Raw genomic sequence first — 19,691 nt, 5'->3', positions numbered from 1 at the left:
GCTCCTATGTCTCTGTACCAAAGCCACTGTATAGAGAGGTAAAAGACTATCTACACGACCTCATCGCTCAGGGATGGATAAAAAAATCAATATTGTCATACTCATCCCCTATTGTCTGTGTCAGGAAAAAAGACGGGATGTTACGTCTTTGTATAGATTACAGAGAGCTGAATAAGAAAACTCACCCGGATCGCCAGCCCATTCCGCGGGTGCAAGATATCCTTGATAACTTAGGTGGAAACTCGTGGTTCTCTTTATTAGATCAGGGCCAAGCATATCATCAAGGGTTTATGGCAAAGGAAAGTAGGCCTTTGACAGCATTTGTAACTCCGTGGGGGCTATATGAATGGATACGAATTCCATTTGGATTAATGAATGCCCCAGCCGCCTTTCAGAGGTGCATGGAGCAGTGCCTGGAGAACTTAAGAGACGAAATATGCGTCCCATACCTTGATGATGTCTTGGTTTACAGCAAATGTTTCGAAGACCACGTCCACCATGTGAAAAAAGTATTACAACAGCTTCGACAGAATGGAATCAAGTTAAAACCAAGCAAGTGTGTCCTGTTCAAGAGAGAAGTTCGCTATCTTGGAAGGATTGTCTCTGCTGAAGGCAGCAAAGTGGATCCAGCTGATACAGAAGCTGTGCAAGCCTTAAAGGAGAAGAGACCCAGCACTGTTGGACAGCTGCGAACTATGATGGGCCTTTTAAGTTATTACCGGCAATATATTAAAGATTTTTCAAGGATTGCTGGACCACTATATGACTTGCTTAAAGGTACTCCAGAGGAAGAAAACAAATGTAAGACATCAAGACAAAACAAACACAAGAACAGAGGATTACCCTCAAACCAGCCAATAACATGGACAGCGGAGCACCAAGCAGTTTTGGAGCAATTAATTAACTATCTGGTCGAACCACCTGTCCTCGGATTCCCAGACTTTTCACTACCATTCATTCTGCACATTGACGCTTCAAACCAAGGTTTAGGTGCTGTGCTATACCAAAAGCAAAATGAAAAGCTCCGTGTAATAGCATATGGCTCTCGAACGCTTACTACATCGGAACGTAACTACCACTTACACTCTGGAAAGTTAGAGTTCCTTGCTCTCAAGTGGTCAGTGACAGAGAGATTCAGAGACTACCTATATTACGCCCCAACATTCACGGTTTTCAGCGACAACAACTAACTCACGTATGTCCTCTCCAGTGCGAAACTCAATGCCACTGGGCATAGGTGGGTGGCGAACTCGCAGACTTTCACTTCTCACTAAAATATCGCCCGGATCGAGAGAATACCGATGCAGATACGCTATCTAGACTGCCCCTAGATTTTGAGAAAAAGATGGAAAAGTATACTGAGGAATTATCATCGGATTGTATTGCAGCAACCGCACAAGCAGTGGAAGTACAAGAACATACCGCATCTTGGGTAGCGGAGAGTCCAACTGAGAGCATGGTAGGGCGAGGCGACCACATATCTCTTTCAGTGGAGGAAATACTGAAATGCCAAAAGGAGGATCTGCATATTGGACCTGTAATAGAATGGAAATTATCTGGTGTGAGGCCTAGTAGCCACCAACTAAAATCTCTTACCTCTCAGACCAGGTGTCTCCTTCGTGAATGGGAGAAGCTCAGTGTTGAAGAGAATGGTATCCTGAAGCGGAAGACAGCCACTCGAAACCAACTGGTGTTACCTGAAAAATACAAGGCAGTTGTCATGAAAGAATTACATGATAACATGGGACACCAGGGAGTTGATCGAACAACATCACTAATCAGAGACCGTTTTTTTTGGCCGCATATGCAAAAAGATATTGAGCATTATGTTGCAAGAAGCTGTCCCTGTTTAAAACGAAAGAAGCCTTCTAAAGAGACCAGGGCCCCTCTCACTAATATATCCACAACTCAACCCTTTGAGCTTATATCCATTGATTTCCTTCATCTGGATCAATGCAAGGGGGGATATGAATATATCTTGGTGATAGTTGATCATTTTACACGTTTCGTCCAGGCATATCCCACAACATCAAAGTCTGCTAAAATGGTAGCTGATCGGCTATTTAATGATTATGTCTTGAGATTTGGATTTCCCAAACGAATACATCATGACCAAGGTGCTGAGTTTGAAAATCAGCTTTTTGCTCAGTTGACAAAGAATTGTGGTGTCCTCAGTTCCAGAACAACGCCATACCACCCACAAGGGAATGGTCAAACAGAACGCTTTAACAGGACATTACTTCAAATGCTCAAAACACTGACAGACCAGCAGAAGACAAACTGGAAAGAGTCCCTGAATAAACTAATCTTTGCATATAATAGCACAAGATCCGAGGTCACTGGGTTCTCACCCTTTTACCTTCTTTATGGACGACATCCCAGGTTACCGGTTGATCTACTCTTTGGATTGAATGAAAACACTGGAACCATAAGCCATCAGGAATACCTACAGAATTGGAAGAACAGATGCAGGAAGCATATGAAATATCACAGAAGAATTCAGGAAAAACAGCGGGACGGAATAAGAAACATTATGATAAGAAATGGAGAAGCTCAGTTCTTTGTCTTGGTGATCGCGTGCTTGTTAGAAATTTGACCCCTAGAGGGGGCACTGGCAAATTACGCAATTATTGGGAGGACATTGTCCATACTGTTGTGAGGCAAGTAAAGGAAGATCTACCCATTTACGAGGTTAAGCCTGAGCAAGGTAAGGGAAGGTCGAGGATATTGCATCGTAACCTCTTGATGTCATGTGACTATCTGCCAATGGATGTGCCTGTCAACAAAGTAGTCAACCTGGAGAAAAAGAGAAAAAAAAGAGAGACAAGTGACATTACAGATTCTGATGAAAACCAAGAGGAGGAGAACGATGAATGGTGTTTCTATTACTCACCTGCCCAATTGCATTCTGAGGAAGTGGGGGACAAAGGCCCTGACCAATTGGAAGGAGTGATTAGTGAACTGGGAGAACAGAACAACGATCTAGAATACATGAGAGGCTATGAGTATGTCATTGAGCCATCAGAAGCAGCATTGTCCCAGGTAGACATCAATGAAGTGGAACCTGTTCAAGAAGAGGAGTTTACAGTACAAGAACAGGACAGAGACATTGAAACAGATGAAAGAAATCAAAGACCACAGAGAGACAGGTGAGCTCCTAAGCTTTTCACTTATGATCAGTTAGGGACCCCTACTTGCTATAACACTTTAAGCAGTTGTAAAGCTCAGCAGTATCAGAATATGCCTTACATAGGACAGCAAACAGTCACAGCATTTCCAAGCCCAATGCCATTTTATCAGCCTTACTCTTATCTTGTGTATGGGTATCACTAATATATTGTTACATTATTGACTTGTTGATAAAAGAAAATCCCCATTTAATAGTAATGTACTATATGCTTTCTGATGTCGGGACGACATCTGTTTTTGAGGGGAGTATATGTAGTGGTCAAAAATGACAAAGAAAAAGAAATATGATGGTCCATTATAATGTACTAAATGTATTGAATCTAAGGCAAATGTGTAATTTAGAACTATTCCTGTAGGGGGCAACCTGGGGAAATAAGGACAGACACTCAAGATCCCTTACCCCACACTTGTTACAGATCAAGAAAGGGAAGCAGATCAAATGTGCTTGTGTCTTATTTTATTTTAAAATATTAAAATTCTCTTTTCAGGTAAGCCCCAATAACTATAACAATATGATAACTGAAAGGGTGAGCAAGTTTATTGTTGTTAGAGATGTGATGTCTTTGAGATGTTAAACTAAAGTACTAAAACTGTTTTCTATGCTTTTGTGTTCATGTATTAAGTGAGATCTTGGACCAATCTTGTAATCAATCTTTATGTGGGTTACCATTCTTTTGTTAAACTATATATATGGAAATGTTATAAAAGTGAGAATGTTACTATCTTTGAGGCCTGTGTTGGATGTTTGCACATATGCAGAGGTATTCATCTTTATATAGTATATTTGTTTTGTTATATATTAACTGGGGCAAATTTCACACAAACTTTTCATATAGTAATGTGAGTATTCAATTAAACACACTTGTTACAGATCAAGAAAGGGAAGCAGATCAAATGTGCTTGTGTCTTATTTTATATTAAAATATTAAAATTCTCTTTTCAGAGGATTACAGTACCTTTAAACCTGAATATTTGACATCTGCTCATTCTCAGATTTATGAAGGGTAACCGTGATTTGTCTCAGGTAACAAATTGTAAGCAAGAAAAATGGTGAAACCACGTCCAAATTCTTGAAACGGTTTAGGGAAACGTGGACATTATTGGGCGGAATGGAGTTAGATGAAAATACTGCTAATCCACTATTTTATGCACAACTTTTGTGCACAACTGTCGTCCAGAGGTGCAAAAGGTATTAAAATACCAACTCACCGACCGTAGCAATTTAAAAGTAAAAACTCTGGGGGAGAGAGTGCGCACCATGGAAGGCGATGGCAGTTTAGATAGTAAGCAAATCAATATGAGGGACCTATTTCTGGTCATTCTATTAGCTCTGTGGGTATTGAGGGGGTTATAAGAGAAACACCATTTATTCCGTCTGTACTTGTAACGTGTCCATCAGACACAAAAATCTTTCTGCATCACCGTTTTGTTTTTACGCCTGATTGTCCTTTTAATCTCTTAGGCCGCAATCTTATGAGTAGGCTGCATGTCTCTCTAACCTTTTCCGGTTCTAAACGGTTTCAGTTACTGAATCTGTTTCCGCTGTCATATCTGTCTGATTTGAAAATTAATGACTGTTTTCTCTCTGCCACACAGAAATTACCACTTCCTTCTGCACTGGGAGAGTTGCCATCTCTTCTGTAGGTAGAGCATAAGGATGATGTGGGCTTGGTACATTGTCCTCCTTATGAAGTAAAACTAAAACCTTTGCACCCTGTGTTTGTTAAACAATATCCCCTCTCTGAACCAAAGTTACAGGGAATATACAAATCTTGACCTCCCTGTTACAACAAGGAGTGGTCCAGCCGTGTGTAACTTCATATAACACACCGGTTAATCCGGTCCCTAAACCAGACGGCACGTGGCGCTTTACTCAAGACCTAAGAAAAATAAATGATGATGTGGTTCCTGTCGCACCTGTTGTACCCGATGTGGCCTCTATCATCACGTCCATTCCGTGCGATCATACGCACTTCTCGGTGATTGACTTGTGTTCTGCATTTTTCAGTGTTCCTGTAGAAGAGCAGACGCAGCCTCTTTTTGTCTTCACGCACAGGGACATCAGTACACATAGACACGTCTGCCACAAGGATTCACTGACTCCCCTGCTGTCTTTTTCACTGTGGTAAGGGATGCTCTCTGTGATCTTGCTCTTCCCTCTGACTCTGTTGTCTTGCAGTATGCAGATGATCTCCTGGTCTCCGCGGCCTCTGAGGACCTCTGTGAACAGGCTTCCCTCTGCCTTCTGCGTCATCTGGCTAAAAAGGGATTCAAGGTATCCAGAACTAAACTCCCAGTTTTGTAGAACCACTGTGAAATATCTAGGGTTCGAACTTTCTCAAGGCAGCAAATGGCTCTCTAAAGATCGTGTACAAGTTGTTCTTAACACACGGCGTCCCTCCACAAAGCATGCTCTCATGGCTTTCCTGGGACTGATCAACTACTGCCGACAATGGATACCTGATTGCTCTTACCACGACAAGCGTCTCCGCTCTGCGATCTCACACAATGATCCAATCTAGCACCCGCTAACATGGACACCTGATATGAATGAGGCATATGAGGCTTTGCGGGCAGCTCTGTGTTCCGCTCCCGCTCTTGAACTTCCGAACTATCACAAGGTTTTTCACCTTTATGCATGTGAACAGGACGGAACTGCCTCTGCTGTCTTGGCGCAGGAGCATGTGGGGGGCATGAGACCATGTGCGTTCCTGTCCAAACCCTGGCTCAGGGTTTACCTGCGTGTCTTCGGGCGGTGGCTGCCTGTGCTGTGATGGTACAAGACGCTAAAAAATGAGTGTTGTCTCATCCTAACTTGCACTCTGTGCATCAGGTGAAACAGGTCCTTCAGAACTTGCAAACACTACACATGACTGCTCAGAGAAAATCAGGATATGAAACTATCCTTTGTTCTACTAGTAACTTAGACATCAAAGCTACTTCCTCTTTCGACACTTTAGGTCATGCCCTTGCTCGCTTGATTAAAGCACAAGACGACACACTGCACGACACCACACATGATTGCTGTTCTGAGATCATTCACTCGACTAGTATACGCCCAGATCTGTCTTCCACTCCTTTAGATAGGGTTGAGTCACTTTTTGTGGACGGCTCATGTTCAAAACCGTATGATGGTAAATTTCTGTGTGGTTATGCTGTCTGTTCCTTACCTGATGTCTCTGTTGAAGCTTATTCTTTGCCCTTTTCTTCTGTGCAGGCCGCTGAACTCTTCGCCCTGACTCGCACATGTGTCCTTTCTGAAGGCAAAGATGTCACGATTTATACCGACTCCCGAAACGCTTTTGGTATTGCGCATGATTTTGGACGCATTTGGCAATTCCGTGGTTTCCGTTCGGCTGAAGGGAAACCCATCTCTCATTCATCGTTAGTTCAAGATCTTATCACTGCCTGTCATCTTCCTCGCTCCCTGGCTATTGTCAAGACAAAAGCCCATTCCCACGACAATAACACTGAGGCTAAAGGCAATTCCTTGGCTGACCGAGTAGCTAAAAGTGCGGCGCAAGCTCAGGTGTTTTTCCCATCACTCAACGCTCCTATTAACACCTGTCTCCGTTCCTCCGCTCTCATTCCTGATTTACATTTACTGTCTGTCCAATCCTCAGCCACTCCGAATGATTCTGCCTTTTGGCAATCACACAATGCCTATGTGGCCTCTGATGGCGTTTGGTACAGTGCTGATGGTTGCTTATGCCTTCCTTCTCACTGCGTCCCTTTTTTCGCGTGCGAGTTCCACGGTGTTACACATCGTGCTCGAAGAGGGGTGAAGAAGGATATGAACAGATGTTTTTTTTTTTTATAGCTAATTTAAACAGCATAATAGACTCAATTTTGTTCACGTGTCTGATCTGTGCCCAGAAGAACGTTACTAGAAGCGCAGTGAAACATGAAAGCCTCCCACTGCCTACTGCTCCATTCTATGAATGGCAGGTTGACTTTACACACATGCCCCCCGTGGGCCATTTAAATATCTTCTGGTTATGTTAGACAAGTTCTCAAGATGGGTTGAAGCTTTCCCTTGTCAGTAAAAAAATGCTGAGGTCGTCACACGTATCTTAGCAAAAGAAATCATACCGTGATACGGTGTTCCTCACGTTATTGATTCAGACAAAGGAACCTCATTCACTGCAAAGGTAATGCAGGATTTATGCAAATACTTCTCCTTGGTCCTGCTGTTTCCACATTCCCTATCACCCCCAATCCTCCACGATCACACGCACAGGTGTGTTAACTGATCTTTTTCCACAGTGGATCCACGCTACCAGAATCAAGAAATGTCTAATGGGAGGTGACCCCGTTTTAAAAGAATGAATTTGCGTTCCTTGCATATCACTATTTTTCTTTATGTTGCAGAAACACAGTCATTTTGCCCTCCCCATGAGTTCCTTAGGAGACATCTACCAGTTCCTGTTTCCTTCTATTACTGTGTACCGCGACCCAGGAACAGCTCCTCAGACCTTCTGGTGCCGACTCTTTGGCCATACTCAACACTGCACGGCGTGTGAGAAGAAACTGCAGGGAACGGAGAAACAACCTCTCATCAGGAAAAAGGATCACAGCCAGTGACCAGTATGGCTGTCCATCTCTCCCTTGTCCTGGTGATTGTCAGCCTTGGGTCAGGGGTTCCCGCCCAGTAATATCCCCAAGACAACACCTTCTGGTTATATACTCTTTTCGGTCATTGGGCACCATACATTTCCTTGATAATCCCGATTGTCGTTGTTTTCCTGCTTTTGTGCTTATTTGGACCATGTATTGTTCAATGTATCCAGCATCATTTACCTGTATGCTTTCCGGTCATCAGTCTGTCCCCCGTGTACCTGAATATTATCCTATTCCCATGCAACATGTTTGATTGTTTTAAATTGTGATTTATCCATTAATAGTTTATCATGGATAAAAGAGGGGAATTGTGGGAATAATCTATGTACATATGTGTTTTGGATACAACCTTTGCTCTGTACATTAGGTTCTCATCTTCTGATACATACTGTAAGATATCCTTGATCACTAGTCCTAGATTAGGTTGACCCAGAACACTCAGTTCTTGTCTTTATCCTTTTTTCCTATCCTTCACTGTGAGAAAACCCAAACTGTCGCCTTTTTAGGGCTAACCTGCGTTTTGTTGTTCTTACAGTATGGTAATATGTATCTTGTTGCCATTAGTAGTTATAGTAATTTTGTTGTATGCGTCTAGAATAACCTTTTTGTATGCTTCTGTTGAGCATACCCTTTGTGGCATTTGTTACTTTGCTCGTACACACACACTGGGTCCTGTATTTCTGTTTTAGGCTTATCTTTTGCAGGCTCAACATGACTTTGTGGAGTTGTCTCTCCTAACTTTCTCTTCTGTTCACACACACACACACACACACACACACACACACACACACACACACACACACACACACACACCTGGCAGCCTTCTCTTTGGAAGTATATCTTCATGTGTGAGACAATAAACTTTGGAACTTCTCTCTGAGTGCTGCCGTGTGTGTTTTTTAATTGAGACTTCCCCAAGTGCTTGCAGGAGAGCAGAGATCGAGAGGAAAGGCTGAATTCGGGGGTATGCTGTCTATACGACAGAAAGTGATCCTGTCCAGGGGGCAGATGATAAGATAATTCCTTACAAACCTGTATATACCTTTCAGCATTTATAATGCCCTTACAAATGTTCAAACTGTCCATTCCATAGGCACTATTATACCCCCATACTATTAGAGAAACAGGCTTTTTTCATTACATAGAGAGATGCATTTCACATATGGAGGGTGAATACCATTTTACTTAAGCAAGCTCCAAACCTCTACACTACAAGCACAACCATGCCATGTACATCATCTGGAGCAGTTCAGAATCAATATTTGTCTAATAACATGACAAAAACATAAAAAATTTAAATAAAATACAACCTTTTCACCAGAGATGCATACTTATGATTTGCAACTCTCCTCAGAGTCTGTAAGCCAGTGGTACTGCTTGTAGGCACTGGTCTGGAAGTGGCAAACAAACCCTTTCCCGGGCTGAGACAAGCTATCTAGCTTCGGGGTTGGCCGACCTCCTCACGATGTCTAGTTTTTCTTTAAAATGTATTTTTAATAATGTCGGAGACCAAATCAATTTCTCTTCCTCAGTCAGCCATTGTGAGCGTAAAAAAGTCTTACTCGGATGTATTAATGTGTGCAGATCACTACAGACATGTTTTGCTAGTTGAACTTGGCTGTAACAGTTTCACTTTGACCAACCATTCAGAGGACGAAAAAATGCTGACCCTGTGAGGCGAATTTGAAATCTGATTGGTTGGCAGTACAGCCAAGAGAAACGCTACAAAATTAGGAGAATAGGCTGTTGGGAATAAATTAATTCAATGTCATGGAACAAATATTAGAATTTTGGTTGTAAATGTAGGTCAGTGCTTTTGATAGTGTTTAGGCCAGCAGGAAAGGCCTTGCTGGCCCTGACGGCCCACCACTGTTTATATCATGGATACTTTTCCAACATCACCAGAGGACTCCCATGGTAATTCCCATCTCTGACTATTCCTCCCCAGGCCTCCAGAGCACACTCATTCAAATTTTATTTTAGTTATTTAGCCCATTTCTGAATAAGAAAAAAAGGTTATTGCAATTTTTAAATAGTGAAAAAAATATTTAAAAAATATTGCAAGGTTCCATGAAGATCAATATTTGGGGTTATCGCTGGAAAAGCATCTTATATTTCAGACGGCACTTGACGCACTTCCGTTGGCTTTACTTCTCGTGTGTGGAGATCGTCTACCCGAGACAGGTAACGTAACTTCTCTCTGTTGTTTCACTGTTTTATTGCAACTTGCAAATGTGAAGTTAACTTAGCTAAATCCACGTGAAGTCAGTCTATTAGCAGTTAGCACTTAAGTTAGTTAACTAACGTAACTTTAGCAGGAGGGAAGGAATTCAAATTCAAATGGCACAAACACTTTCATTTTACAGCTGAACCGTACACTAAAACTATCTGAAAACATTTAGTAACAGAATACTGTTTCATATCTGATTAGCGGTGTTTAGTTTGATATTAGGAGTTTCGGGAGCCGGTGTTGTGTCAAAGTCTGTTCCAGTTTCCCTTTAGTGTAATTGTTTTTCAGCATTTCTTATATCAGAATATCTTTTGGTAATGCATTGTGTAGGTCTTAAATTTACATCTTTATGGTCTTAAAATGTCTAAAAAAGTTCTTAGATTTGACTTATTGTAACCTGCATGAACCCTCTACAAAAACATCAAAATAGAGAAGAAAACAAAATAAAGAACAATTTGACACCAAGGCCTGCGAGAAAATAAAATCTAATAAAATAGATTTATAAGCTACGAAAACAATAATAAATGTATTCTAGTAATGTGATATGCTTGCAATATATTTGACAGTTTTATACTAAGACAATAACAATTTCATGTTGCAGGACACTGGGAACTTGGAGGAACTTGAACTAGTCATAATGGCCATTACTGTGGCCCCACAGCCTGGAGCTTCTACAAGCAACAGCCCAAAGAACATTGGGATCGTCATAGAGGGCGTGAAAGTCATCACTGGACTTGGAGATATTGCAAGGGCTTGCTCTGTCGTCCTTGGCTTGACCTACGCGCTGAACCTCAATTATCCCAGACAGCTGAAGTATATCTTTGATGTGTTCCAAAAACTTTTCTTGGAACTGGATCATTCAAAGCTTTCAAACAAAGTCCAGTGCCTTAAGAGCTTGAAAGGAGCGTGTATTGCAGTGCAGACTTTTGTGCTACACATTGTTCATCTTCTACAGAGCTTGAGAATTGCACATTTGAAAGTGCCATGTTTGTAAGTTGGCACTGTTTTGTCCTACGAATGTCGTGACATTTCAATTGTTGTACATTCAAAGTACAAATGTTTTTTACTCTGTTCAATTTGCACTTTTATTATTTATGTTTTGGCACATGCCATTATGGAGTATCAGCATTTTGTCCTTTTCAAAGTTCTGGTTTGAAATGCGTGAGCAAACTTCTGGCTTGAAAATGAGACTGTAGTTGCAGTGTACATGTTTTGCTACACAATGTTTAGCTTCTACAGAGCTTGGGAATTGCACATCTGAAAGTGCTATGTTTGTAAGTTAGCACTGATTTGGACTCTTATCTCACGAATGTCAGTGAGATTTCTAGTTCAAAGTACGAAATGTTTTTTACTCCGTACAAATTACTCTTTTCTGCTTTTATTTTGGTACATGCACCTCTGGAAGATTTTTATTTAATATCATTATTGACCCAATTTAGTGGCTAAGTGAGGTGAGAAAGCATGGAATCAGGTTTATGGACACATCACCATTCTGTATGTCATTTATTTTTGTTTTTACAAAATAGTTTAAAGTCAGCATTCTGTCCTTTTCAAATGTCTGGTTTGAAATGCAAGATCCAACTTCTGGCTTGAAATGAAACTGTGGTTGCAGTGTACAATGATGTGCTACAATGTGTCTAAAGCACAAAAGTGAATAAAATTGTTATTTAAGTATTTAAGTTCTGTACTTTCTGGGCTATATTATTCATAAGAAAGAAATATTTAGATTGAATTAATTGCATTGATTAAATTCAAATCAATGTGCAGATTAATGTAGATGATTACTCAATTATGATATGTAGAATTAAATTAATTTTTATTAGTACTATTTACACATTAGGGAGTTTCTTTTTCAAATCTACTCAATATTTTTGTTTAGGTTATAATTAATTCTGTACTGTTTTCTATTCAAATCTACTCATATTAAATGGATAACTATTAAGGGTCTCATTTAATTAATATTTACTCAATACCAAACCTTGTAAAATTTAATTAATAATATTGCTTGTAATCAGTTGCCTCATTTTTATTGAGTAGATATGGTGTATCTTTTCTTACAGTTCAGATGAAGACCATGTAAGGAACAGTATAGGAGACACGGAACCTGTGTGTGCTTTAGGAGTTTGGAGAACAGCAGAATGTTAACATCATCCTCCAGTACAGGAACAGTGAAATAAGAGTAAAGTTACAGCATTGTGCAAAGATACTGATGGTACATCTTTTTTACTGTGCTATGATTTTTTTTTATTCTTCTCTGTGTGTGTTTTAGGAGCGTGAGAGACAACAGGAGTCTCCCCTTCTCCTGCAGTTTGAATAAATGTGGAGAACATTGCTATGCTAGAGGAGGAGAAGACTGACATTTGACATTTGAAACCTGTGTTATGAAAGTACAGAGAGTGCGATGAGCTAACAAATGCAAACAGAAACAACTCTGTCATTAAGCAGCTTATTTTATTGTTAGTGGACTGAAGGCATTGTATTGCTGAAGTATGCAGGGTCTTCCCTGAAAAAGCATCTTTTAGATGAAAGAATATGTTATAAAAAATGTATATACCTTTTAGCATTTATAGTGCCCTAAAAGATGTTCAAACTGTCCATTCCATAGGCACTATTGTACCCACATACTATTAGAGAAGCAGGCTTTTGAACTAAGTGCTGATAAGCTGGATAGTCCCACTCTTTTTTAGTCTAAAAGGGATTTCTCTAGATAAATTATACAGTGGGGCAAAAAAGTTCTCCGACACTCCTGGAGTGTTTAAAGGCTCTGGCATGGAGAAGCTGATGCTGGATCTGTGATGATCACAAATGTTGAGCTCAGTAGCTCCTACTTTTGTACCAAAGACTGTAGAAAGAACATTTACTTATAATCTTATACTCCAGTACTCATGTTAGTTCTCTCTCTCCAGTGTTCTGTATTATTGAAAGATTTATGATCAAACTATTGATGTCACCCAAATGAGGATGGGTTCCCCTTTTGAGTCTGGTTCCTCTCAAGGTTTCTTCCTCATAACATCTAAGGGAGTTTTTCCTTGCCACAGTCGCCATGGCTGCTCATCAGGGATAAATACACACCATTCACCTTGACTGTTGATTTCTGTAAAGCTGCTTTGAGACAATGTCTGTTGTGAAAAGCGTTATAGAAATAAACTTGACTTGACTTAAAAAGATGAGAGAGGCCTGTAATTTTCATCATAGGTACACTTCAACTATGAGAGACAAAATCACATTGATTTTTAAAGAATTTATTTGCAAATGATGGTGGTAAATAAGTATTTGGTCACCTACATAGCAGTCTCTGACTATTTTTCTCCAGGCCTCCAGAGCTCACTCATACACAGGGCTGCAACCAACAATAATTTTGATAAGCGATTAATCGGATGATTGCTTATTTATTTCCAATTAATCATTTAAAATGTATTTTTTAAATTAGATGTTTTGCTTATTATAACTATATAAAAGCCTGTTTATGTACAAAAGTGTGCTTAAAAAATGCGAAAGCTATATACAGTGGAACCCGGTTATGTCGATGTCCTAGGGGGTCGCCAAAACCGATGATCGAGATAAACAAAAATCAAAATGGCGGCAATATATTAACGTGCTTGAAATTTCTTTATGTACATGATGTGCGTTAATAAATGAGAATGTGCATGCACGTGTTTTTGGAGGGGTTTTTACACAACAGCGTTGCCGCGATTTGTTTGATGAAGGCATGCTATAAAAATGTACATACGTTTGTTAACAACAAAAGGCATAAGTGCACCTACTAACAGCAGAGATTTACCAGTATACAATACAAACCACCGTCCATTCTCCATACAAACCTTTATTATATTCTCCAACATTATAAACACACAGATCGCTCAAAAAAAAAAAAAAACAGCGGCTGCACAGTGCCGTCTCACATTTAGTCCACATGTGGAAAAAAAAAAAAAACAGCGGCTGCACAGTGCCGTCTCACATTTAGTCCACATGTGGAAAAAAAAAAAAACAGCGGCTGCACAGTGCCGCCTCACATTTAGTCCACATGTGGAAAAAAAAAAAAACAGCGGCTGCACAGTGCCGTCTCACATTTAGTCCACATGTGGAAAAAAAAAAAAAAAAACAGCGGCTGCACAGTGCCGTCTCACATTTAGTCCACATGTGGAAAAAAAAAAAAACAGTAACTAAGTGTCTGAAAACTTATGACCATCAGGCTGAAGTAATGCCGATGGGGAGATAAGCCGAGCAAATGAGAGAGAGAGAGAGTTTGTGAATGGAAAATAGGAAATTTAAAAATACCGCGACGGCACGGCGAAGCCGGAAAACCCGCAAGATCCAAAACCGAACCCGAAACCAAAACGAGGGACAGAAAAGTCTCAAACGTGAACGGCCGAAGGGGGCGTGGCAGGTGCTTTCTCGGCCGCTTTCTCTGAAGCTCCGGCTTCAACTCCTTACAGAGAGGCCGTGCTCCTTACCCTGCTCGCCCGCGCGCTCGGTAAGGAGCACGGCTCTCTCGGTAAGGAGCGACGCGCGCGCGCTCTGTAAGGAGTTGAAGCCGAGCGCCGCGCTCCCGTTCATCGCATAACATTTAACAAAAAAAGGCATATGTGCACTTACTAACAGCAGAGATTCACCAGTATACAATACAAAAACCTGTAGCAGCTGTAAGGTTTGATTTTTCCACCACTTTCGTGAGTTCTTCTGCGTCTGCACAGTGCCGATCGAGATAACTGACGTTAAAATTTCTAATTTTTTAATTTTTGTGCTCAAGATATCAGGGTTCCGCGACATAAAAAAAGTCGACATAACCGATAAAAAATGTTTAGACAAAGCGAGAATTTGCCGGTTCCACTTCAAAAACGTCGACTTAATAGGGTTGTCGAGTTAACCGAGGGCGAGATAACCGGGTTCCACTGTATTGAGTTTACCCATCGTTAATTTTAACATTTTAACGCTTATAGTGGCTGCTTGTTGAAGAGTGCATGGGGGATTTCTCCATTGAACTAATTTACTCATGATGGGTTGTTTCTTTCTGTAAGGGAAAAAGAAAAAAACACAAGTATGCAAGGTGAAGCAATTTGTGTAAATCAACATTTGTATTGTATTTTGCAGATGGCAATTTAGAACCATGCTTTAAAAAACCTATATAAAATCTAACACTGTTTTGACAATTTTGTTTAAAAATATATATATATTTTGTTCATTTGTGAAGATATGCATCTAGAATATGACTTAATTTAATTTTGTATAATAATTAAATGATATATGCATAAATTGAATATACAAACATTGAAAATAATTAAAACTTAGTAAAGCTGCAGTAAATCATGTTTGAAAACAGACAGTTTAACTGTTGTAGACAAATGCTATAAAAAGGAGAATGGAAGAATAGAATGGAGAAACACAGCAAGCTAACAGGCTTGATTCATAAATATATAGAATTGAATCCGTCACTTTGTTCGCGAGCGAGCTGACGCTAGCGAGTCACAGTGCGACTGTCCTGAAGTTAGCAAACAGTTTACAAGATAGCACTTCTTAAACTATACCAATTTCACATGATTAGGATTATACTGTTTCTGCTGACTGTGCTGATGTTTCACCTTCACCAGTGACACCAGTTTCTTTTCACATGCTTGTGAATCACTGTGGTACTCCCATGCCGCACAAGCTCCGCTTTGCATAAAGTCCAGATTCAGTTTTCTTTGTTGCGTTTAATATAAAATGCACCCATGCTTTGCGTTTAATATAAAATGTCCCATGCATTGCATGACTTGAGACACACACTTTTTCCTGCTGCCAGTTGACCCTGTACTCTCTGCCATTTTTGCGGGCGTCTGTTTTATCTTGCTGTCACGCTAACCCGTAACTTGTGGAGCCCAACTAATCAATAAAGGCATTAAAGGATTTTCAGCGTTGTGATCGATAAGTTTTTGAAGCCCCAATAACTGAATACATCAACACAGACCCACATACACACGTCTATATATATATATATATATATATATATATATATATATATATATATATATATATATATGCACACATAAAAAATTACAAAATTACCTTGACTGGGGCAGTCTGTAAGTTTAAACTCTGCAGTCTCTTCGCTCACTTCATTTGTTGCAGTGCAGAAATACGAGTCTTTAGCTTCTGGATTGGTGATATGGACACTGTCCCCAACATGAGAGAAGTCATCAGGCCCTTTCCATTTGAAGTTTACTTGCTCTGAAGAGTCCACTGTACACTTGAGTGTAATATTTGTGACATTCTTTTTACAGGTCACTCTGGGTTTAGAAACAGGATCTGAAAAAAAGTGTGTATAAACCTTTTCATTAAAACAACTGTAAGCATGTGCTTTTGGCCCATGTACTAGTACATAGTAAAATAAAGCCCAATTAACTTGTATAAAAATGTGTGCATATATAGTGTAAAGAATAAAACATGATGGACTGTGCTGTTATAGGAAAATAATCTACAAATGGTGTCATACACTATATTGCCAAAAGTATTGGGTCACCTGATCATAAGTATGGTAGTTGATTTTTGAGCATGGCATTCCACATTTAGTCCCAATTTACTCTTATAATTCCTCCACTCTTCTGGGTCGATGTTCCACTAGATTGGAGTGTTCTTATAGATATTTGTGTTCATCAGCCACAAGGGTATTACAAACGGCAGGAAATGACATAGGTGAGGAGACCTTGGGTGCAGTCAGTGTTACAATTCATCCCATAGGTGTTCAGTAGGGGTGATATCAGAGCTCTACAGCAGGCCACTCAAGATATTCCTCTACAAAACATGTAAACCATTTCTTCAAGGAGCTCACCTTGTGCACAGGGGCATTGCCATGCTGGAACATTTGAGTGCCTCCAGCTTTGTGGTAACAGTATGGAAAATAACCACATATAGCAGGAAAAGTCAGGTGACCCAATACTTTTGGCAATATGGTGTACCTGGAACAACATAACCTCAAGGTGCTTTGACACTACTCTGACTACTAATAACTACATGGTTTTTATTACTGAATAATACATAACATTTATAGTTACATAGTTACAACTATGACAACTACAACAAAAATGGTCACTTATGCTGAGCATCTACAAACATTAATTTAACCTCACAGCCTCTTGTTTTTCTGTTTTGCAAAATAAAATAAAAAATTCAGTTTTATTTTTTTTTATAAAGAGAAACCACAAAACACAATGTCCTTGGCCCTGTGCCCTCTCTCATGGTCAAAAACATACAGACTGTCATAAATTGCTAACAGCCAAAATTATAGTTTTATTTTAAGTCTATTCATAGAAAGATTTCACTGCCTCAGATATTCTAGTATTTTTTTCCAAAGTAGGTTTAGAAATATGGCACGTCCACCAAAGAGCTTTACAGAAAGGTAAGAATGAGTGCATGAATTACTCCTGACAGAGCCATGCAGTTATAGAAAACTAATCCATACCTTTATGTAGGAGAATTCAACAGCATTTTATATAAAAACTAAGAGTCACTTACCGATCACTTCAACTTGAAATGTAATCTCATCAAAAGTGCCTTTATCCTTGTATTGGTATTGACATTTATATTCACCGCTGTTAACATTCTGCATTGTAATAGTGAGGTCTCCAGTGTTTGTGTTTAGCTTTGCATTGTATCGATACTGCGTAGGGTCACCTTCACCGTACCACTCAACCACCAAGTTCCTTTGTGTTTCCACTCAATGAATTTAAGAGCTCTTTCAGCGTTTACACGAAGAGTCTGAGTTGATCCAGTCGCAACTTTAACATCTACAGAACCTAACAAACCAAAGAAAGAAACAGAATGAAACATGTGCCATAATATAGTTCAACCTTTTACTTACAATACATTTCAAACTACATATTCTATATACTGGTAATATAACAAAAGAGGGAAAATATTAATAACCTATACGAAATGTCTTTCTATAGGGAAAGGTGGTTTCCTTGTTTGTCGGATTTTCCCCAAAAGGCGCACTAGCTAAATAACCGGCTAACTTCCATGATGAAACTCATTATGAATGCCTAATTTGCTATTCCAGTTCTAATTAAAACAGAGGAGACTCTTTAACACATATTTCAAAACAATTATTAAGACGATGAGTTGAAAAATAGTCTCTTTTTGTTTATCGGTACCCACCCAAAACTCCTAACACCGGAAACACTAATCTGTATTTCTTAACCCAAATCCAAATTACTCACTGTAGCTTTAAATAAATTATTAAAAGTGAACGTGTTTATATATAGCAGTTTGATCTTACCTGCACTAAATATGTATAGAAATACTAAGACGAGAGAGAATGCACCGGCAGCCATTTTCGTCTCTGGGTTACGTATGTAACGTCTCAAGGTTACGAACGTAACCCTAGTTCCCCGAGGGAACGAGACGCCGCGCCGAAACGCTATGGGAACGCCCTGCGTGACCACGCTCTGAACCACGTGTGAAATCTAGCCAATAGGCAAGCCGTGGCGTCATAGACAGGCGGCGTCGCGTAAACCAGGAAGCTACAAGATGGCTGTGCGGTGGTAGCGACATTAGCTTCTGCAAAGAGAGAAGGTAAGCGCCGCGGGATGCAGGGAGTGTGGCGCGGAGGCGCGGCGTCTCGTTCCCTCGGGGAACTAGGGTTACGTTCGTAACCTTGAGGCGTTCCCCTTCAGGAACTCGAGCTGCGTCGAAGCGCTATGGGAGCAGTGTCCAATCACGCCACACTGACCAGACCCTGCCAAAGAGTGAGGGCCTCGGCACCAGCACGTGGGACAGAGGAGCCGGGGTGGCTCTGAGGTCGAGGCCATAGAACCTGACAAAGGCCAGCGGGTGGACCAACCCGCAGCGTCACAGGCGTCCCGGGTGACACTCATGTGCACCCGGCCGCAGAGGCCGCCACACTCCGGCGGGGCGAGCCCTGACCGCGATCGGGGCGGGGACCAGGACTCGCAGCCGAACAACTGCACCAACCACCCCAAGGACTCGTCCTGTGGAGATAAGCACCCAGTGCTCGCACTGGACACAGCGGTCTCGTAACCCCTGGTCGGGGGCTATAATAGAGGAGGGCAGAATGCCTGTAACACGACACATCGTGTGGGAGCACCTGGCCCCGTGTAAGAACACTCTGGGCATGCCAGGGGGCAACTCCAGGTGGGACGAGGCAACTGCCAAGTCCCAGACAGGCACTCAGTCGTGTCCCGGGCCACAGCCTCCGGGCGCCGCGGAGGAAACGTGTCACCAATGGGACCTACCCAGCGAACACGGAAACCCTCAGGGTCGAAGGGGTTAACCCTGCGGCAAACTGTACCTGCAAAAACACCAGAACTGAACCGACCGGGCAGTCATCTGGGTCCAAGTCATGGTGCTCACACCGTGACGCGAACAGTCGCCATCGTGCGGCATACAACCTCCTCATGGAGGGAGCTCTGGAGTGGAGAGGGGCCTCTACTACCTCGGTAGAGAGAACAGCCGCTACAAACCGTGTCCCCTCAGGGGCCACAGGCTCCACAACACCGGGCAGGGGTGAACCAGGGTTCCGCCCGCCAACCAGGTGCTACCCGGAGGAGACAGACTCCCTACCGGCAAAACTTTCCCAGAACTCCCGAGAGCAGCGCAATCGGGGAAAGGCGTACAGGCGTAGCCTCGGCCAAGACCGTCCCACGGCAGCCACTGTCTC

General features: G+C 41.3%; 1 protein-coding gene across 1 annotated transcript in view; it reads right to left on the bottom strand.

Moving 5' to 3' along the window:
- Positions 1–18,371, bottom strand: part of LOC124383105 — a 42,327-nt gene extending 23,956 nt beyond the window's left edge. The window contains exons 1-2 of the mRNA XM_046845489.1: positions 18,291–18,371; positions 17,528–17,808 (exon numbers count right to left, since the gene is read on the bottom strand). Coding sequence (XP_046701445.1) covers positions 17,528–17,621 — 94 coding nt within the window. The 5' untranslated portion in view covers positions 17,622–17,808; positions 18,291–18,371. The remainder of the gene's footprint in view (positions 1–17,527; positions 17,809–18,290) is intronic.
- Positions 18,372–19,691: the final 1,320 nt, after the last annotated feature.

The sequence above is a fragment of the Silurus meridionalis genome, chromosome 3 (assembly GCF_014805685.1).
Source record: "Silurus meridionalis isolate SWU-2019-XX chromosome 3, ASM1480568v1, whole genome shotgun sequence".
In the NCBI taxonomy this organism is placed as follows: Eukaryota; Metazoa; Chordata; class Actinopteri; order Siluriformes; family Siluridae; genus Silurus; species Silurus meridionalis.
Note: the sequence above shows the minus strand (reverse complement) of the source record. Positions and strands in the feature narration are given on the sequence as shown.